The sequence below is a fragment of the Pangasianodon hypophthalmus genome, chromosome 24 (genome assembly GCF_027358585.1).
Source record: "Pangasianodon hypophthalmus isolate fPanHyp1 chromosome 24, fPanHyp1.pri, whole genome shotgun sequence".
In the NCBI taxonomy this organism is placed as follows: domain Eukaryota; kingdom Metazoa; phylum Chordata; class Actinopteri; order Siluriformes; family Pangasiidae; genus Pangasianodon; species Pangasianodon hypophthalmus.
The window spans coordinates 553,727-575,796 of record NC_069733.1 but is presented as its reverse complement, the minus strand read 5'-3'; the positions used below and the strand labels follow the sequence as shown (position 1 = coordinate 575,796).

At 40.0% G+C, this 22,070-nt stretch overlaps 2 protein-coding genes across 5 annotated transcripts; both read right to left on the bottom strand.

The window, feature by feature from the left end:
- Positions 1-347: 347 nt before the first annotated feature.
- Positions 348-10,172, bottom strand: LOC113528027 (uncharacterized). 2 transcript variants are annotated; one of them, XM_053229187.1, is made up of 7 exons: positions 8,997-10,172; positions 6,075-6,165; positions 2,977-3,276; positions 2,587-2,880; positions 2,027-2,314; positions 1,646-1,909; positions 348-990 (listed from the first exon to the last, which is right to left on the bottom strand). In XM_053229187.1, exons 2-7 carry the CDS (start codon positions 6,133-6,135, stop codon positions 857-859), a joined length of 1,341 nt encoding a protein of 446 aa, XP_053085162.1. In that variant the 5' UTR covers positions 6,136-6,165; positions 8,997-10,172; the 3' UTR covers positions 348-856. The 2 variants fall into 2 exon arrangements, with proteins under 2 accessions (XP_053085162.1, XP_053085163.1); XM_053229188.1 differs by having other exon boundaries at positions 6,075-6,137.
- Positions 10,173-10,311: 139 nt separating this feature from the next.
- On the bottom strand, positions 10,312-20,817 carry agpat9l (1-acylglycerol-3-phosphate O-acyltransferase 9, like). 3 transcript variants are annotated; one of them, XM_053229189.1, is made up of 13 exons: positions 20,626-20,811; positions 19,115-19,494; positions 18,859-18,925; positions 17,769-18,063; positions 17,564-17,638; positions 16,763-16,852; positions 16,315-16,408; positions 12,668-12,783; positions 12,400-12,455; positions 11,944-12,029; positions 11,648-11,776; positions 10,937-11,016; positions 10,312-10,820 (listed from the first exon to the last, which is right to left on the bottom strand). In XM_053229189.1, the coding sequence occupies exons 2-13, from the start codon at positions 19,256-19,258 to the stop codon at positions 10,721-10,723; spliced, it is 1,332 nt and encodes a 443-aa protein (XP_053085164.1). In that variant the 5' UTR covers positions 19,259-19,494; positions 20,626-20,811; the 3' UTR covers positions 10,312-10,720. The 3 variants fall into 3 exon arrangements, with proteins under 3 accessions (XP_053085164.1, XP_053085165.1, XP_053085166.1); XM_053229190.1 differs by having other exon boundaries at positions 19,115-19,259; XM_053229191.1 differs by lacking the exon at positions 10,937-11,016 and having other exon boundaries at positions 20,626-20,817.
- Between the last annotated feature and the right edge of the window lie 1,253 nt (positions 20,818-22,070).

Sequence of the window (22,070 nt, the reverse complement as noted above, 5' to 3'; positions counted from 1 at the left end):
GTTTGAGATCAAAAGATGAATATGAGATGACAGATCAGAATTTTAGCTATTTCCTGATATTTACATCTAGACGTGTTAAAGAACATGGCACCTTTGGTGGCAGACCACCCAATCTGTAGATGAGCAAAAGTATTGGAACAGATAGTCTTTATATATTATATAGCTGGAGAAAGAGTGGAGGATCTGCTAAAAGGTACATCTCTGCAAACTTAACCATGCGTATCACAGTGTTATTGAGGTTTGGTGTGTGTTATATGTAATCATCTATGTCTCTGTGTATGTAGTAGGTTTTAGGCACTACTTATTTATCCAGCAAGAAATCACAAGTGACAATAAAACACTCACAATTTTAACTCAGAGTTTGGTTCTGCTCCTTTATTTCTGTATATGAGAAGACAGATAAAAGGTGTATAAACTGTGTAGTCATATCAGCAGACTCACACATTCAAGGTTATGATAGAGGAAATCTATTATTAGCAAAATTACAGGAATGCAAAAATGAACCAAATTATCTGATGCAACAGAAGCCATTAAATAACAATCTTTCAGCCTATAACTAAAGAAAGCAAATGCTAATATGTCAGGTGGCTATTCAACAAATTATCCAATAGAATCTAAAAAGTGTAATCTTCTGAAAACTATCTGAATTGATGAATGCTAATGGCCTGTAAATTACCAAGCACATGCATGGCACAGATCACTTGCATGTAGTGACAGATCAATGGGAATAATGATATGAACATGTGTGCCTTTCAATAAACAGTTTAAACATGTTTCAAGGTCATTTAACAGCAGGGGAAAAGCACTGAGATCTAATTCATTCTGTGAAGATGTAATCATAAATGCAGTTTTTACACTATATGTCATTCCTCACACGTTCCATCTGAGGATGTGAATTTTTGAACCACCAGTACAAGACTCCCAAAAACAGTATGAATGCCACGGCTATTGGAAGCCCGACCGTCAATCCAAGTGGTGCTGAGTGGTCTTCTACAACACACACACAGACACACACACAGACACACACACACATGGCATATTAAAACAATATAATTTTCTGTCCCTGTTTTCACATTATATTATTAGAAGGCAGAATGACCTTTACATGGCTGATAATGAAATTGTGATTGGTCAGAAGGTGTTGATTAGTTTTCTATAACAGCAGCTCTGACAGTAGTGCCGCTGCAGATCACAGGTTTATATTAATGCACTTTTTCTAACATGTTATCATTTCTATAGTAACAGCTCCACATAAACATTGTAAAAATTGCTAATATGGTGACGTTTTCTCCAGGGTAGGGAGATGTTTTTTAATATTTATGGAAGGAGTCTCCTGTGTGAGTGCTCTGTAATAAGTTTTTGACATCTTCAGGACAGAGGAGTTTACACTTTGCGGTTTCTCGCTAACACGACAAGCTGCGTTTTTTTTTGTCTTATTAAATTCAAGAGAGAATAAAGAGACACTGGTGAGGGAACGACTCTTTATAGCTGCTATGACATAAATGACAACAGGAACTAACTGACATTCCACAGCAAATGTAACTAAAAATTCTAATTGTTAACACTTAAAACATTTTTAGGATTATATCTTATATTGTTTATATTTATATTATATATTATACACACACACACCCACCAGACGTACCTTTCACAGACACATTGTAGATAAGTAGGACTTCTTTATTGTTCATGTCCCGGATGGTGTAAACTCCACTATCAGTCACATTTACTTTTTCCAGTTTGAGAACTTGCAATAGCCGGTGTGTGTAGTCTCCTTTGCACAGCTGTTTATTGGTTGGACCGTTAGACCATATCACAGAGCCGTTATAAATCACCTCCACTGGCTCTGTTGCAGGCAGATCCATGAGCAGATCTTCACCAGGCTTTAGCTGAACTGATGAGTTCTCAGCTAAGGAGAAAAGCATTAGGAAGTATATCTAAACCCAATACAATTATCAAACATATATTACATTTAAAAAGGGTTTATCATCAAATACTGGTGAATAAATCAGGTGAGGAAACTCACTCTCGATAATGACGCGCTGAATAATGATACGTTTATCATTACACTTGCACTCGTACCAGCCCCTCATATTGTAATCATCTGCAGTGATGGTGAGTGCGAAATCTCCCTTCAGGTACTGCTCATGAGACATTTCATATCCCTCCTTTGAGTAGCATGGCTTGGATGTCTGATTACACCAAGCCACAACATCATCTCGATGGGTCCATTCGACCAAACCAGTACAATTCCGTGTGCAGGGGAGAGTAACAGTCCCATGATGCTTCACTATTACAGGGGCTTCTAGAGGTTCTGGAAAAAAGTAAACCCTTTGAGACCCTGCTGTCTGATGTAAATTTAAAATCTATACTAGCTGTGCAAGTTCATATGATGAGAGAATAAATATTGACTTGAATTGACAGCTTTCAGAAAGAATATTTCATTAAAACAGAAAACAGTCATTATGATTTAAAAAAGCTAACTATCTGGTTAAATCTGACTATCTGATAATGATTTTGACTGATTGTGTGGAAACTGGCCGTTATTGGATCTGATGAACAAACATTTTCACACTGAAGACATACCTTTCACAGAAACAATATAATTGAGATTGATGTCATTATTCTGCTTGTCCCAGATGATGTAAACTCCACTATCAGAAGGCTTTACATTCTTCAGGATCAGATCTGCATCACTCAGTTTTACTCTCGGTCTATATTCAGCTTTACACTGTAGTGAGTGTTGAGTCACATTGCAGATCCGTTCACCGTATGGATCAGTTGAATCTTTAGGTTTATATGTCAACTCCATGAGGCCTGGCAAGTGCACATCCATGACCAGAACTTCACCAGGCTTTAGATGTATATATAATGTTCTGGCTGTGGAAAAAAAACATTAGAATCTTAATTATTCCAAATCTGATGCACAAGGCTAGAATTTTCATGGCTAATTCATTAACAAATAAAGAGACTTACGTTCAATGCTGAGACGTACGGTATTGATGATGTCTTCACCATCACACTCACACGTGTACAAACCCCTGTTAATGTAATCAGCTACAGTGATGGTGAGAGAGAGATCCCCCTTCAGGTACTGATCATGAGAGATGTAAAATCCCTCCCCTGACCAGCATGATGTTTGATTACACTGAGCCACAATATCACTTGGTTTATCAATCACAGTCCATTGGAGTGAACCAGAACAATTCTGTTCACAGGGGAGACCAGCAGACTGATTCAGCTTCACCATTACAGAAGTCAAAGCCAGTGTAGGCTCTGAAAGAGAAATTAAACACATTATGTTAAGACAAATTGTGTGAAAATACCTTTTACCTTTTTAAGTCATGTGATCCTGGGTCTGAGGAATGTGTATTAATAACAGGAGCACAGACAGTGTTCTGTAAATGTATACTATATGGTGTTATTGTCATGCTGCGGAGGTGGATGCAAAGGTATGTTTATTAGTGCACAGGGTAGATGGCAAACAATTCCAGAAAGGTAAGGCAAAAATCTGTGTCAAAAACTAGCAATGGTCAGGCAATTACAGTTTTTCTTGATTGCTTAAACACATTTCTTGAAACTAAGCCTCGAATTCTCAAAACAGTAAACACAAATTCATAACATCTCACCCAATTCCCCAAACATCCTATTTTCAGGTCAGAATGAAGCTCTACACCCAAAACCATTCACTCTTGTTGAAAAACCAAACTTTGCCCTCAGACATCACACACAAGCCCTCAAAAACACACACACACTACAACATAGTCTTACACACTGGTGCAATAAATTCAAAACAATATTTCCAAAACTGGTAAGTTGTGTTGCTTGTGGTTTCCCCTCAAAAACCTTTTCACATGATGAACACAAAAGACACAACCAATGTATACACTGGCACATTTTTATTCATTCATGTACTACACAGTACAACACACACACACACACACACAAAAAAAAATGATTCCGCCTCAGCATCCCGTCTTTGGTCTGGGTCAGGCCAGAGAATCTCGTGCACATCACAGGCTGTACTGGCCTAGCCAGGCAGCGGGGGTAAAATCCTCTCGCGTGCCTGATCCACCCCTGGCACGCAGCTACTGATACGTCTAGGCTTCTTCCATGGCCTGGAGGAGGTGAACACGGATATAAGGTTCTCGGTCACACACTTTCCACCGCCATGCCGAAAAAACCTCCTCTATCGGGTTTAGAAAGGGAGATGTTTGAAGAAAGATGTTTGAAGACCTCGGGTTATTGGTAAACCAGTCACGACCCAGAGCAGCGCGATGGAAGCTGACGTTATCCCAAACAACAGCGTAGTGAGGCTGCTCTGGCTGTGCTGGTTCCCTGTGGTCCAGCTGCAACATACGCTCTCTTAGACCGTGAAGGAAAGCGAGGAGGAGCATAGTGTTATAGGGTCCTAGAACGGCATGGCGGTGGAGAACCCCTCGCTGGCTGATGGCTGCGCACATAGTGACATTCCCTCCGCACTGACCAGGGACATTCACAATAGCCTGATGGCCAATTATATTCCTCCACCTCCACCTCCTCCTCCTCCTCGACCTATTCCTTCATTTCTCTGTGGATCCATTGTTCCAAAACTCAATGAACTGATTCAGGCCCTTTTATGTCTCTATTGAAGGATCTGATTGATGTGTGTTCAGTTTTGACTCTCAGTGTTTTCACCTGGGGAACTGTGTGATTGAGCTCAACATGTGCTGACTCGAGTGAACAGTATTGAATGCTAGTGCTTTGAAAATGACCACATGGTGTACGCAATAAGAAATTAAGGGATTTGTGTGTAGAGTTCTGCAGTGACAGCTCAACAAATCTGACTCGTGTGTAAAAACAGGGGAGTAGTGTTTAGAGTTTAGGGAATTGGGGGTGCTTTTTGATAAATGGTTTTGAATTTTTAGTTCAAAAGCCTGGTTATAGTGTTTTAGCAGTCGAGAAAAACTGTAACAAACAGAATCAGTGGGGCAAACCAGAATCTCAGAAACCATAGGACAATAGGGAAATTCAATAACCAGAAAATACAAACAATGAGTGTGGGTATTATCATTATTGTCTCATTTTGAAACACAAAATGTGTTGTGTTACCAATTTAAACCATGGGAATCTCATGTAACTAAAGCCTTGTTCACACAGAATTAGTTTTCCATGTGAAGGTGGGTAACATATTTATTAGCAGAGTATCTCTGGGATTTTAGGCCCTAGGCATGCATGTGCCTGGAAAAATGATTTCTCCTCTATAAAGTGAGCAGTAGAAATAACTGCAGGTGATATTTATCCCGTCTGAATGGACATGTGGGTAAAGATTGGGTTTTAGATCCTGTAGGAAAAGAGGTTTTGTGTTTTTTTCTTCAGTATAAAGACGCTCCAGGAAGCACTCTCTCTTTTCTATCATCTTCCACAAAAACCAAAATGAAAACCAAGTTCAAAACGCAGAACAATAAAATATAGATGAGGTTTAAAAGGGCATGTCAGAGAAGCCACGCTTCAGGGGTTTTAGGTAAACAGAACAGGTACAGACTGCAGATATTTTACGGTCATGTGACCTACTCATGCTTAGCCATGTCTCCTTTACCCTTATAATAAAGAACAAAACAATCTGTGTGTAATAAAAGGAGATGTGTGCAGTAGATATGGAATTTTTAGTGTAATGAGCATGTGTACATGGTGAAAACACGGCCATCTCTGATGATTTATGATTTATACACAGATCACTTATCACGTGAGTCCATCAGAATTACTACACACATCCTCCAGCTACATTACTGAACACACACACACACACACACACACACACACACACACGACTGCAAAACTAATTCTGTTCAAATAGTACTACTAACTACTAATTAGTTGAATTTTTATAAAACATTGGTGAAGATAATTCCTATTTAATTAGTTATGATTATTAAGCCGAAGGTTTCAGTTAAAGTGGCTCAGTGATTAAATGCTTTGGGTTGCTGATCAGAACGCCGGAGGGTTCAAGCCCCAGCACTACAAGCTGCTGCTACTGGGCCACTGAGCGAGGCCTTTAACCCTCTGTGCTCCAGTGAGAGTGAAGTGACACTTACCAGTGGTGAATGTGAGGGTGAGGAAGAACAGGACACAGTGATGAATGCTGCAGGACTGCATGGCTGAGGAGACACAACACCACCATCAGCACTGCACAGGTGGAGACAAACAGTTAACAGATTTGCATGTTAGTTATGGAAATAAACCCCTAACGGTATGTCTCGTGCTCAGTATTTGCCTGAGACACACTCGAATTTCAAATCAAACAATATTTGCCTAGTTTTATTTCCAGTGTTCCATTCTGAGTATTAGTGTTGCTTCTAACCTTTTTAAAATGCTGAATGAAATGTGCTAAATAAGACACTGAAATTGTTCTGCACATCCTTACCAAGAAAAAAGTAATGCTTCTGAACTAATAAATAATAATACTTTAATAACTTTAAAAATTAAGGTAACAATTTGCATGGATCTTTTTAAGTTATTTCAACTCAAGCCATTTTTAGCCCAAATCAATTTGCTTAGCACAACCAACATGATTTGAATTGTCCACTAAAAGCTTAATTAAGTTGAGTCAACTTAATAATATTATGTGGTCAAATTAGTTCATTTAAGCTGTTCTACCTTATTTATTTTGCTTTCGGTCTACTCAGAAATGTCCATGCAAATTGTTACCTTAATTTTTTGAGTAATAGTAACTAATTTCAATTCTGTCAGAATAAAAAAACACAGCAATTTCAATTTTATTATAATTGTTTATTGAATCACGCTCTGGTGGAAACACGAAGGCAAACTATTTGTAGATTCAATGAAACTGGTCTAACGGTGTCTAGTGTCTAAATGTGTCTAAACACGTCTATCAAACATTGTTAAATAAAAAATGTTCTTACATACAAACACATTACAAGATCGTTCAAGCACTGACGTAGGAATGAACAAATTGGCGCTTCTACAACAGAATCAAACTCTTCCGCAGAAAAAAAAGTTTAGTAACCTACATTTGTTACAGGTTTAGTTGAAAATGTCAAATGATCCACAAATTTTCATCAATAGCACCAAATTTAAATTAGGACAACACAAGACTTATTCTGAAACATGTGCAGTGTTTGAACTAATGCTACAAACATTCAGTGCTGATTACAGTCATTCGGCTGCCACTGTAAAACAAAACATAAGAAAAGTGAAGACACACGATACCTAGAGGTCAACTTCACTAACTCCAAATTAGCAAAGGGCATGCTGTAGCTAACTTGGAAGACGCTAGCTAGCCAGCTGATGTCAACTTTCCAACAGTCGAATTAGCACGGGGCAAGCTGTAACGTTACTTTAATATTTAGTGTCCTGTGATATCGATTTTTTTGCACTGTGTGCCGATATAGTTTGATAGTTGCTGCTAGTAAAACAAATAAAAATAGTTAGGCTCCTCAGCATGTACCTTGATTGTGTGCACTCGTGCTCGTTCCTTCATTGTTCGTTTCTGCTGTTGTTTCTGCTCCTGTAGGACTGGTCTGGCTCTGACATGTTCAGACAATGTTCAGCTTTTTAAGTTTGCTCACTACATTTTCAAGTTTCACGAACTTAATACTCTTTTGTTGGTAGGTGAAAGCAAGACTGTTTGTTCCATCCATATATTAATAAGCTGAGACCAATTTCTTTCTTTTCAGTTTGACAAACTTAGTAAAAGAAATTGTCAACTCACTAATACATGTACATGTAACAAATTTAATTTTTTATGTCGAAACTGTTCTTCATTTTAAGCTTTTCTCACTAGCCACATGGATAATTTTTTAGAGTCTAATGATCAGTCTAATGATCAGTCTAATGATCTGGTAATAATCACAATGAGAGATTATAAGCAGAATAAAAGATGTTCATGTAACACCTCAGTGTGAATACAGTACACAGATAGAGACCAATCCAAATGAAAATGTTTATTTAATAATTTATTAATAACTGTGAGGTGTGTTGCCTATCACACTGACATTTTGAGGTGGACAAAGAAATCACAAATTATAGAAAGTGAAGTGTAATTTTAGCCGGAAACTCAGTAATTGAATTCAGTCAATTCAGCATGAGTCAATGTATTCCCTATGTGTATATATATATATATATATATATATATATATATATATATATATATATATATATATATATGTGTGTGTGTGTGTGTGTGTGTGTATGTGTTCCCAAGTAGTGCCATTAAAATGCACCTGCATGGCGTGCGGACCAGAAACTGGTTGAAACTGGTCAGAAACTTGTTTGTTATTCTTGCATTTCATAAAAGTGTGAAACGTTAAGTATCTTTACAGCTCTCACAAGCACTCTCTGTCTGTTAATGATCACACTGCATGATGTTTTGCTAAGGCACATATTTTAAACGCAAGAACGTTTGATTAGAAAGCTGAACACACTGCCAAGATCCACTTTCTTTTGTTGTGATCAAGTTGAGACTAAACCCCCTCTGCACCTGTGTGTGTAATGCACGTGCCTTTGGATCAGATTACATTATGGTTATAGCACATCAGTGCAGATTAACTACAGAGAGTCCGGCACAGGATCCATATAAAGAGTTTATTCAGAATCTGCGATTAAAATGGATGAATGCAGATTGCTGAAAATGTTTACATGTGAACATAAACACTGAGTCTGATTTTACACTGTGGAAAAAAAGAAACCTGCAGGAAGAAAGAAAAACGGATGTTTCTGCATAAAAAAAATGAAAATGAAAATAAGTTCTCATTGTTGTATTTTTACTATAAATCAAAACACAGCATTACACAGATATCAGAAACAGATATCAAGAATTTCTCTGCAAAATATTTTGATGTAACAAAGTATGGTTTTTCTCTGTTCATCTGCCATTTTTTCCATTTTTTCTCTGTTATTTTATTAAAAGTAGAGGTTTATATTAAGACATAATCACATTGCAGTGCTTCAGCTGCACTCTGGATTGTGTAGGACTGTATTACATGTAATAAACTCACCGTATGAAGTTCAGACTTCTGCTGGTTTTCCTCTTTGTCTAATGCAGCTGAAACGTTCAGTTTAGTCTCCAGGTGATGCATTTATCACTGTATCCTGTGTTTTTTTATCCCCTGCAGGCAGACTCTGCCCCTTTCGGGAAGCCGCACACCCACATACCACCTGAATGCTGGGAGAACAACAGTGGATTCAGTTAAACCTGAAGAAAAGAAGCGAGAGAAGAGAATAAAGAGAAGCTGTTGAGGGAACGACTGTTTATAGCTGCTATAATGTGAGTGACAACAGGAAGTAATTTGTTTCACTGATATTCCACACAAAAATGTAACTATAAGTGGATAAAAAGTAGGATGTGTCAGCTATAATAGTTAAATCTTGGGAAATGTGTGGTGTAAGTGGAATAAAACACTCGGGAATATGTGTTTATAGGAAAATAATCAGCTTTGGGGTGTTAATAGTAACTCTGCTTCATCACAACACCCCGTCTCTGATTATTTCCTTCAGCAGCATGCCACATCGTGTTTTATTGCTTACTTAAAGCACTGCCACTGTTTAGAAACCGCACTGAGCTGTACTGGATGTGGTGATGACGAGTTTTAACAGCGTCTGAAACATTCTGATTGGACGGTTTGTCGGTGGTGTGGATTTGATCATTAAAGTGTGTTCATGTCACCTGTGTGGTAACCAAAAGTCATTTCAATCACATCTGCAATGCAGTAATAAAAACTATTTTAGAAAAATGTGCTTGTTTATGTGGACATGCGGTAATGCCTCCTGAAAACGACCCTTTCAGGCCCATCTCCTCTTCTTCTCTTCCAGCCACGCCCCTGACTCCACCTCCTAGCGGTTAGCAGACAGTGATAGTGTTTGCATTGAGGAATGAAATGAAAATGAAGAGCCATACTGTTAGTGTAGTGAATCTTCACCAGTTTCCATGATGTCAATGTTGAAAACAGAAAAACACAGATTTTGCAGCATGACAGAAGTACAGTGGAGCTCCTTCACCTCCTGAATCCTAATTTAACCCCTGATAATAAACTCACAACTCTGTTATCTTTAATCAGATCTCGTCTGATCTGATCACTGCGTCTTCTGCAGTGTGTGTGTGATGTCATGAGAATAATTCATATAAAAACACCTGATTTATTACTCAGCACTATTTTACTGCTGAATATCTGCTGCGTGTAAAATAAAGATCTACATTAAACTGAACAGAGTGTGTGTGGTGGCTCCGCAGGGACACACAGCATCGTTACTGATAATAGAACACGCGTCTTATTTGTTAGAGATATATTACATTTATTCAATTAAACATCAGCATCTGGTATAAATAATTCAGGAGAATGATTTTAATGTCATTAGCAAAATAAACAGTGAATAAAAGGGACACTTTTTTTGCATGTTAGAACTGAATTAACATTTCAACAAAAATGACTTCTATTTGCACATAAAGATCTTGTCTAAAATACAGAGTTTCACTGAGAATAAGTTCTGAAGTTAGCGAGAACTGCACCTGAGATAGAACTTTGATTATTATAGTGCCTGTCATTCAACATCTGCATCCAACATGGCCGCCTTTATGCGTTTCTAGGACGAGGACCCCATCACCGTGTCTTTATTATGCATAAAGATGTAAGAATCCCATGACCTGATCTGATTGGTCAGTTAAAGTCTCTGAGTGTCTGACTGGACGGTTTGGAGTTCTGTGATTGGCTGATTTTAGTGATTTTCAGTCGCTGCTGTCGTCTCCGACCACCATGTTGCTGTACATCTTCTGCTGCTCCTGCTTAAACGAGTCCTTCACTTTGGCTCTCTTAAGACCACCGTCCCTACACACACACACACACACACACACACACACACACACACACACACACAGTTACAATGCAAACATGTCAGCGTGTATAAAGCTGATTTAATCGATATAAATAAAGTGATGCCACACCAGGACAAGTCCACCAGTCCTCCTTGTCTCGCAATCAAAGACTTCACTCTGTTAGCAAACTGCACAGCATCCTCTCCTTCCTGTCCACACAGGAAATGACTCATCAACACCATGACTGCCATTACAACACACTTCAGTGATCTGATTCTCCTCAGCTACCTGTTTAAATCAGTCAAATCTGTGTGTTTGGATTCATTCGATTCTTCTCTCAGATTTGTGATGCATTCAATTTACTAGCTTTACAACACACAATTAAGGTTCACTGCTAATAATATAATAGTTACTACTAATAACACTAACAATAATAATAGATTTGATTAAATATCTCAAGCATCACAGAATGATTTAAGAATCAAATGAAGCAAAAATGGCCTAGTTTGATTCACTGAGTTCTTCAGAATTCCTATATAGTTGTACATTTGGTGAATAAAGTGACTGTGAGTCTGATCTGAGTTAACTGAAATACAGAATAATTTGACTCACCTGGAGCTCACTTGAATGATTCATTCACAAATCTATCTATCTATCTATCTATCTATCTATAACCACCATGATTGCTATTACACTACATGATAAAGTTTAGGATGTATTAATGCAGATTACCATCACATTTGCCACAAATCATGCATCATTTGATTAATGACAAATTATTCTATCTATCTATCTATCTATCTATCTATCCATCCATCCATCCGTCCATGTCGTCCTCACCTGCTGGGTCATGGGTGGCAGGTACCAGACGTTACAGACAATGGCCCAGCTCGTCATCATCCTCAGCAGGTAACTCACCATGCTGTACTTCCCACTGTTCCAGAACGCATCACCGAACAGAGGGTCGTACTGCACACACACACACACACACACACACACACACACACACACACATGCATTGCAATATTTCTAATGTTTATTGCTGAATTGCAGAATTCCACTGGTTAACTGTAAGGCTGTACAGGTTGATTGTTAATAAGAGTGAAGGTTTATAGCGTTTTATAGTTTTTTTATACCTTTATGGCTACGGGGTAGATGGTGCCTCCGATTTCGAAACTCCCCTTCTTGAACATCATGACGGACGTGTTATTGATGCAGGTTCCTGTGTGCAGAGAGAGAACAACATCAAACAATCACATTTACGCATGTTAGTCATTTGGGAGACATTTTCATTGAGAGAGATTTATAAAAATCGATCCTGCAGATTCCCTGAAGTGACGTTCAGACTGCAGTAAATCACACTACAGGTGATAAATTAATCCATTCCTGTTGACTCCGCCCACTCCGTCCAGCCCACTCCGCCCACCAAACGCATGTGTTATTCTACTCCTGTGAGACGCTTAGTAAATCAGCTTGTACATTTCTCTTCTTTCTACACAAACTAACCTTTAGTAGCCTACAACAGGCACACAAACAGGTCTTAGTGGAGAACTGATGTAAATATTTCCTGACCCTCTAGTTTTATCTCTTACCCTCGGGGAAAATGAGGATGGGGAGTTTGTTCTTGTCGTTCACGTGATCCCTCAGTCTGTGGAGAAGCACACACAGGAGACACACAGCTGCTGAATAAAACAGTCTGTCAGTGAATAATACATCTAATATAAACAGTGTGTGTGTGTGTGTGTGTGTGGTTAAGTAATGTTAAGCACTGGGCACATATACACAGAGAAAACATGTGAACATGATAATTAGCTATATTTTAATAAAATGTGTGTTAATAGTAGTTTAGTGTTGTTCCACCTCTTTGTCACCAGGTGGCGATCTTTCATCTCCGCTCTCTCAAACCAGATGTGTGGACATGCTCGAACCATCGCTCGCTGAACCACGCCCATCAAACCACCATGGACCTGCCCCACCTGTCAATCAAACAAACAAACGAAAACAACACAGTAGAGTCACACCTCAGCAAGAAAATCTGCTTTACAGCTTGGTGTGTTTTTTCCACACACACATTAAAAAATGTAGATCAGAACCGAGCAGTGGAATGATCAGTGTTTTCTGATGTTTGTGATGTGTGTGTAAAAACTCTTTTCCTGACAGATCCATGCATTAATTATGAAACGAAGTGTTTATTTGTCTAGTTTTGGTTCTGGTTCACATTAACCTGCTACTCATTCTCACAGTCCATGTGAAGTTTGATCACAGCGCTCAGGTTTCTCACCTTTACTCAACATTACCACTCTTTCACTCTGCCTGAAATCTAGACGCGTCACAAACATCAGGAATGACGTGTTTACTCTCAGTGTTTACTCTCACGGAGTGTTTACTCTCAGTGTTTACTCTCAGTGTTTACTCTCACGGAGTGTTTACTCTCAGTGTTTACTCTCAGTGTTTACTCTCAGTGTTTACTCTAACAGAGTGTTTACTCTCAGTGTTTACTCTCACGGAGTTTTTACTCTCACGGAGTGTTTACTCTCAGTGTTTACTCTAACAGAGTGTTTACTCTCAGTGTTTACTCTAACAGAGTGTTTACTCTCAGTGTTTACTCTCAGTGTTTACTCTAACAGAGTGTTTACTCTCAGTGTTTACTCTGACTGAGTGTTTACTCTAACAGAGTGTTTACTCTCAGTGTTTACTCTCACGGAGTGTTTACTCTCAGTGTTTACTCTCACAGAGTGTTTACTCTCAGACTGTTTACGCTCAGTGTTTACTCTCACGGAGTGTTTACTCTAACAGAGTGTTTACTCTCAGTGTTTACTCTCACAGAGTGTTTACTCTCACAGAGTGTTTACTCTCAGTGTTTACTCTCACGGAGTGTTTACTCTCAGTGTTTACTCTCACGGAGTGTTTACTCTCAGTGTTTACTCTCACGGAGTGTTTACTCTCACAGAGTGTTTACTCTCAGTGTTTACTCTAACAGAGTGTTTACTCTCAGTGTTTACTCTCAGTGTTTACTCTCACGGAGTGTTTACTCTCACAGAGTGTTTACTCTCAGTGTTTACTCTCACGGAGTGTTTACTCTAACAGAGTGTTTACTCTCAGTGTTTACTCTCAGTGTTTACTCTCACAGAGTGTTTACTCTCAGTGTTTACTCTCATGGAGTGTTTACTCTCAGTGTTTACTCTCACGGAGTGTTTACTCTCAGTGTTTACTCTCAGTGTTTACTCTAACAGAGTGTTTACTCTCAGTGTTTACTCTAACAGAGTGTTTACTCTCAGTGTTTACTCTAACAGAGTGTTTACTCTAACAGAGTGTTTACTCTCAGTGTTTACTCTCACGGAGTGTTTACTCTCAGTGTTTACTCTCAGTGTTTACTCTAACAGAGTGTTTACTCTCAGTGTTTACTCTAACAGAGTGTTTACTCTAACAGAGTGTTTACTCTCAGTGTTTACTCTAACAGAGTGTTTACTCTCAGTGTTTACTCTAACAGAGTGTTTACTCTAACAGAGTGTTTACTCTCAGTGTTTACTCTCAGTGTTTACTCTAACAGAGTGTTTACTCTCAGTGTTTACTCTAACAGAGTGTTTACTCTAACAGAGTGTTTACTCTAACAGAGTGTTTACTCTCAGTGTTTGCTCTCATGGAGTGATTACTCTCAGTGTTTACTCTCACAAAGTGTTTACTCTGACTGAGTGTTTAATCTCACAAAGTGTTTACTCTGACTGAGTGTTTACTCTCACATAGTGTTTACTCTCAGTGTTTACTCTCAGTGTTTACTCTCAGTGTTTGTGCTCACAGAGTGTTTACTCTCACATAGTGTTTACTCTCAGTGTTTGTGCTCACAGAGTGTTTACTCTCAGTGTTTACTCTCACGGAGTGTTTACTCTAACAGAGTGTTTACTCTCAGTGTTTACTCTCAGTGTTTACTCTCACAGAGTGTTTACTCTCAGTGTTTACTCTCATGGAGTGTTTACTCTCAGTGTTTACTCTCACGGAGTGTTTACTCTCAGTGTTTACTCTCAGTGTTTACTCTAACAGAGTGTTTACTCTCAGTGTTTACTCTAACAGAGTGTTTACTCTCAGTGTTTACTCTAACAGAGTGTTTACTCTAACAGAGTGTTTACTCTCAGTGTTTACTCTCACGGAGTGTTTACTCTCAGTGTTTACTCTCAGTGTTTACTCTAACAGAGTGTTTACTCTCAGTGTTTACTCTAACAGAGTGTTTACTCTAACAGAGTGTTTACTCTAACAGAGTGTTTACTCTAACAGAGTGTTTACTCTCAGTGTTTGCTCTCATGGATTGATTACTCTCAGTGTTTACTCTCACAAAGTGTTTACTCTGACTGAGTGTTTAATCTCACAAAGTGTTTACTCTGACTGAGTGTTTACTCTCACATAGTGTTTACTCTCAGTGTTTACTCTCAGTGTTTACTCTCAGTGTTTGTGCTCACAGAGTGTTTACTCTCACATAGTGTTTACTCTCAGTGTTTGTGCTCACAGAGTGTTTACTCTCAGTGTTTACTCTAACAGAGTGTTTACTCTCAGTGTTTACTCTCAGTGTTTACTCTCACGGAGTGTTTACTCTCACAGAGTGTTTACTCTCAGTGTTTACTCTAACAGAGTGTTTACTCTCAGTGTTTACTCTCACGGAGTGTTTACTCTAACAGAGTGTTTACTCTCAGTGTTTACTCTCAGTGTTTACTCTCACAGAGTGTTTACTCTCAGTGTTTACTCTCATGGAGTGTTTACTCTCAGTGTTTACTCTCACGGAGTGTTTACTCTCAGTGTTTACTCTCAGTGTTTACTCTAACAGAGTGTTTACTCTCAGTGTTTACTCTAACAGAGTGTTTACTCTCAGTGTTTACTCTAACAGAGTGTTTACTCTAACAGAGTGTTTACTCTCAGTGTTTACTCTCACGGAGTGTTTACTCTCAGTGTTTACTCTCAGTGTTTACTCTAACAGAGTGTTTACTCTCAGTGTTTACTCTAACAGAGTGTTTACTCTAACAGAGTGTTTACTCTCAGTGTTTACTCTAACAGAGTGTTTACTCTCAGTGTTTACTCTAACAGAGTGTTTACTCTAACAGAGTGTTTACTCTCAGTGTTTACTCTCAGTGTTTACTCTAACAGAGTGTTTACTCTCAGTGTTTACTCTAACAGAGTGTTTACTCTAACAGAGTGTTTACTCTCAGTGTTTGCTCTCATGGAGTGATTACTCTCAGTGTTTACTCTGACTGAGTGTTTAATCTCACAAAGTGTTTACTCTGACTGAGTGTTTACTCTCACATAGTGTTTACTCTCAGTGTTTACTCTCAGTGTTTACTCTCAGTGTTTGTGCTCACAGAGTGTTTACTCTCACATAGTGTTTACTCTCAGTGTTTGTGCTCACAGAGTGTTTACTCTCAGTGTTTACTCTCAGTGTTTACTCTCAGTGTTTGTGCTCACAGAGTGTTTACTCTCACAGAGTGTTTACTCTCAGTGTTTGTGCGCACAGAGCCGTCACTCACCATGGCGTATCCTCCATCATTGGCCAGAATCACCACATCGATGGGAGACGTGTGATTGGCTACACAGATTCCTCCTTTCTTTGGCTTGTTCTCTCTGAAATAGTTTGAGATTAATATATTTGACATTAATCTGAAATATATTACATTCAGGTGCGTTGCAGCAGAAAAACACTGAACTGAGGTCAGAGCTACAAATGATACACTAATAATACCTGTGTACCTGTAATGATAGTGTGTAGTTGTGGTGCAGTTGCTGTTTCTGGTAGCGTGTACGTGTTGTGTAGTGGTTACGTAGTTGTGGTATTGTATACGTGTTGTCATTGTGTAATAGTGGTGGTAATGTGTACATGTTGTATAATGGTGCTGTAGTTGTTGTGCAAGTGTAGTGTAATTGTGTAACTGCTGTGGTAGTGTGTATGTGTTGTGTAGTTGTTACATAGTCGTGTACCTGTTGTGGTAGTGGATGGTGGCTGAAAGACCGCGAGCACAGATGCGGTAACACATGACATGTACAAGTTCACTGAGCCAGTCCTTTATCCTGAACACACACACACACACACATTCACACACACACATACACACACATTCACACACATGCACACACACACATTTAACAGTAAATGGGTAACCTACTATCATTTATTTCAAGCAGACCTCACTTGAAGCAAATGTTCCAGAGATGTTACACAAGAAAGAGAGATCCTAACCTCTAACCACTTCCCTGTGTCTCAATCATAAATGTAGTACTTCCTGTTCATGTTGGATCGTGTTTCTGATTGGCTGATGATGGTGAAATACGTCACTCTGTGTGACAAAGTTCTGATGATTACTTCACACACTGCTCATTAAGACGTAGCTGAAGTGATCGTGGTGTAACCGAAATTTTAAAAATCATTAGTTTTAACATTCTCTTAATATTAAGAGAGACTTTACACTATCAAACTTTACATGCTGAAACTTTACACCATCAAACTTTACACCATCAAACTTTACATGATCAAACTTTACACCATCAAATGTTACACCGTCACACTTCACATTATTAAACAGAAATGAATTTACACAATCAAACTTTACACCATTATCCTTTTCACAATCAAATTATACCTGATAAATCTTTACACGATCAAACTTTACACAAACGACCTATTCACTATGAAACTTTACATGGTTAAACTTTACATGATCAAAGTATGGTAATGATTTGAATAATTCCCAGCAGTAATTGAAGTGTTTAGTGTTTGATTACCTGCAGTTGGGGAGAAATCCCACCATCGTGGTGCCAATGACCAGCCAGCTGAGCCCGATACACGCTAACATGATCCTGCACACCAACGAACACCCACTTTTATTACATCATATAATAAGTACAAGTGTACTTTAAAAAGTATAAAAAAGTGTGTGTGTGTGTGTGTGTGTGTGTGTGTGTGTGTGTGAGAGAGAGAGAGAGAGACCTGAGGGGCAGCAGGATGCCGTAGCGGACGATGACCCCGACCCCCCACAGGACGGTGAGGCGCAGTGAGATGTAGTGAAAGTTGTTGTTGGTTCTCGTGAGCAGGTTCCAGGACACGAGTTCCTCGGAGCTGAACCTCTGAGTCACCTCGTCCTCCACGATGCTCTCGATCCCCTTCTTACTGAAGTAGAACACATCACTGAACGCAAAAGCCCCGCCCACCCCTGACCTCGGCCTATTGCGACGCAGCTCCCCAATCTCTTTCTCCAACGAAGAGTCGTCTCGCTGGATCAGACCTGAGGAGGAGGCGGAGCCAAGAGAAACTCCGGTTTGAGTTAAGAACCTGTGTGTGTGTGTGTGTGTGTTTGTTTCTATCGGGTGTAGTCTTTTTTTTGTTGCTACATCTTGTTAGCCATAACGCACACTTTCTCTGAAACGTCACTGTGATTTAACAGGAAAGAACATTATCACTGCAACCTATCAGAGCTGCTGTTCTAGAAAATTAATCAACACCTTCTGACCAATCAGATTGGAGAATTTAAACAGCACTGTGTGATGTAAAGAGAAACACAGAGAAGAAACGAATTCAGTGTTGTGTTGCGAGTGTAAATAACGTGACTGCACTGGAACTGTGAGCTGCAGAGGGCATGTCAGAACAGATCGAAACACACCTCTTCAGCTGAATAACACACACACACACACACACACAGCCTCTCTCCTGTCACCAGGAACACTCCAGCACACACTCAAACACACAAAACAAAACACACTAAACAGTGTGAGTGTGCCTCTTCAAGTGTGTTAAAGTGTGCATGTGTGTGTGTGTTCAACTGTGTATGAGTGTATCTTTGAGTGAGTTCTTGTTCCAGACACTAAATGCTGTATAATGCGATTAAAGATCACACACACACACACACACACACACACACACACACACACACTGGATGGAATTTGTCCTTTCTGTTATCAGTACTATCCTTCGTCTTAAAGCTTAAGAGATCAGTAATCAATATGGATGCTCAAAGACCACTTTAATCTACAGTGTGTGTGTGTGTGTGTGTGTGTGTGTGTGTGTTTGTGTGTGTGTTCACCATAAGATGGAGAGTGTTTCAGCATCTTTTCCTCGCTATTGCTCTTCTGAATCTTCAGTGTCGCCCACTGCAACACACACACACAAACACACACACACCAGAGCTCAGAGAGCTTTAACAATAAATTAATCGCAGTAAGTAACAGTGTATGTATGTAACATTCTGTTTGTGTCTGTATGTGTGTGTGTGTGTGTGTGTGTGTGTGTGTGTGCATGTGTGTGTGTGTGTGCGTGTGTGTGTGTGTGTGTGTGTATACCTCCAGTGTTTTGATGAGGATCTTCATGTAGGTCTCGGTGATGCCGAGCGAGAGGCCGAACATGGCGGGCAGCATGAGGAGCAGCAGCAGCGCCATGAAGAAGAACTGCAGTGCAGGAATCACCGCCGCCCACACACACTCCATACTGCACACACACACACACACACACACACGCCTATGCTACACCTATAATCACACACATACACACACCTGTACACCTCTATACACACACCTCTATGCCATAGTGAGACCACAGCTCTATGATCCAACAAACACACACTTATACCACCAAACAAGTTCTCACTCTAATCTAACACACACACACACGCACACACACACACAAACACCCCTGACCTAGTTCACACACCCATGTCACAGCTCTGCACACACACCACCACAGGAAACACAGGAAAAAGAGGGAAGCACTCAAAATTCCATTGTACTCAAAAATCATTCAAAAAACATTCAAAAATCCAATGTAACTGTAAACGGATAAAAAGTATGACATGTCGTTCTTTAATGAATAAAAACGTGTAATCTCTAGCAAACTGCTGTAGCGTAAGAGGAATAAAACACGCCGGGACGTGCTGTTAGAGGAAAATAATCAGCGTCAGGGTGATAACAGTAACTCCGCTTCATCACACCATCCTAACTTTGATTATTTTCCTGTAACATCCACACACACACACACACACACACACGCACGCACACACGCACACACACACGCGCACACACACACACACACACACACACACAGTGATTATTTCTTCGTATTGGGATTGTGCAGTAATACAGTAAGATGTGTATAACAGTGTACGAATAAAAAGAGAGAACTGATCCACTTTTACCTGCAGTGTGAACACACCACTTTCAGGAACACAAACACACACACACACACACACACACACACACACACACACTCGGCCTATTGTGTGCTTTTATGTGACTGTTTGTCTGCATGTATTAAATATAGATGTGCACCTGACACACACTGTCTCTTTCTCACACACACACACACACACACAGTAGTAAACACTTCATGTACGTGGTGCACTAGGTGTGTGTGTGTGTGTGTGTTTCTGACAGTCTCGTTAGCTCAGGTGAAGCACAGAAACACCTTTCCTTATACTGTACACCTGTGTGTGGGTGTGTGTGTGTGTGTGTGTGTGTGTGTGTAAGAAAAGGTTAGCACTTTGCCCCTGCCCCTAACCTTAAACCTCAACCTTTGTATCTTTTTATATGACTGAAGTGTGTGAGTGTGTGTGTGAGTGTGTGTGTGTGTGTGTGTCTACAGTTACTCAGACTGAATTTGAGCTAAATGGTGCATGAATATAAATAATTTCAGTAATAAGAATAAAAGACTTATAATAAATAAATAAATAAACAATCAGCGAGAGTTTATCTCACACACACCACACTGTGATTGCGAAATGTCTCTTAAAAGCTCCACCTGATAACACCTCTGTTCTTACACTCCCATCGAATAAAAGACAGAAAAGTCAAAAACTCACCTGACCCCGTCTCTCCCTCTCTCTTTCTCTCTCTCTCTCTCTCTCTCTCTGTGTGTGTGTGTGTGTGTGTGTAAAGTTCAGCTGAGCGTCTCAGATCCTCCAGAGCCAGCGCTGTTACGTTGTGTTGTGAAAGTTGTGAAAGCAGACATGACGAAAGAGGTGAAGACGTCCCTCTGCTTCCTGCTGCTCTGTGGAGGCACGACCTGGAGAGCAAAGTCCACAGGGGGAAAGCTGATAAAACAGCGCCACCATGAGGACGAGACTGGAAACACACACACACTGCACCTTCTGATCACTGAGAGCCTGGAACATGAGGAGCTGAGAGGTGTGTGTAGGGAGCAAGGGGAAAGAGTGCAGCCTGCTGATGAAGGAGTGATATCCACAATGACTCTGTCCATTAGTGTGTGTGTGTGTGTGTGTGTGTGTGTGTGCTCTCAGGCCAGAATTATAGTTATTTACTGTTTTAATAACATTACAGTGATTATCTTCCTCAACTACTGATATTCTTATAGTATTTATTATTTCTGCAAAACTGCTTTATGACACTTTATTCAAATCTAACCGAATGGCTTTAAAATTACACCGTTACATTAATGTGTTCATCATGTAAGTAATAAACACTGTGTGTGTGTGTGTGTGTGTGTGTGTGTGTGTGTGTAGTCACGTGCGCTATAGCAGCTATAAACAGTCGTTCCCTCACCAGCCTCTCTTTTAAAAAGAAAACGCAGCTTGTGATGTTAGTGAGAGACTGTTCCAAAGCACTGACACTGGAGACTCCTTCCATCAATGTTCCATAAACATCTCCTTACTTTCAGAAAACTTCACCACATCTTTCAGCTTTTTAAACCCGTTTATTATCAGTGGAGCGTCTGAAGTGATTTACAGAGCGGTTCTGGCCTGTGAGGATCGAGACTCTAAAGTATTAATGTTAAACAGATCAGCATCTCAGGTTAGATCTATCTATCTATCTATCTCTCTCTCTCTCTCTCTCTCTCCCTCTCCCCCCCCCCCCCCCCCATATCTTTCTCTCTCCCTCTCTCTCTCTCTCTCTCCCTGTATCTCTCTCTCCCTCTCTCTCTCTCCCTGTATCTCTCTCTCTCCCTGTATCTCTCTCTCCCTCTCTCTCTCCCTGTATCTCTCTCTCTCCCTGTATCTCTCTCTCCCTCTCTCTCTCCCTGTATCTCTCTCTCCCTCTCTCTCTCTCCCTGTATCTCTCTCTCCCTGTATCTCTCTCTCTCCCTCTCTCTCTCTCCCTGTATCTCTCTCTCCCTGTATCTCTCTCTCTCCCTCTCTCTCCCTGTATCTCTCTTTCTCCCTCTCTCTCCCTGTATCTCTCTCTCCCTCTCCCTGTATCTCTCTTTCTCCCTCTCTCTCTCCATGTATCTCTCTCTCTCCCCCTGTATCTCTCTCTCTCCCTCTCATTCTCTCCCCCCCTCTGTGTCTCT

Coding starts and splice junctions, on each gene's coding strand:
- LOC113528027 (XM_053229187.1), bottom strand. CDS start 6,135: ATGCAGTCCTGCAGCATTCATCACTGTGTCCTGTTCTTCCTCACCCTC. Junction 2,881..2,976: donor CGTACGTCTCAGCATTGAAC/GTAAGTCTCTTT, acceptor TTTTTTCCACAG/CCAGAACATTATATATACAT. Junction 991..1,645: donor CTACAATGTGTCTGTGAAAG/GTACGTCTGGTG, acceptor TGTGTGTTGTAG/AAGACCACTCAGCACCACTT.
- agpat9l (XM_053229189.1), bottom strand. CDS start 19,258: ATGGAGTGTGTGTGGGCGGCGGTGATTCCTGCACTGCAGTTCTTCTTC. Junction 18,926..19,114: donor TCCTCATCAAAACACTGGAG/GTATACACACAC, acceptor TGTGTGTTGCAG/TGGGCGACACTGAAGATTCA. Junction 10,821..10,936: donor GGACTGGTGGACTTGTCCTG/GTGTGGCATCAC, acceptor GTGTGTGTGTAG/GGACGGTGGTCTTAAGAGAG.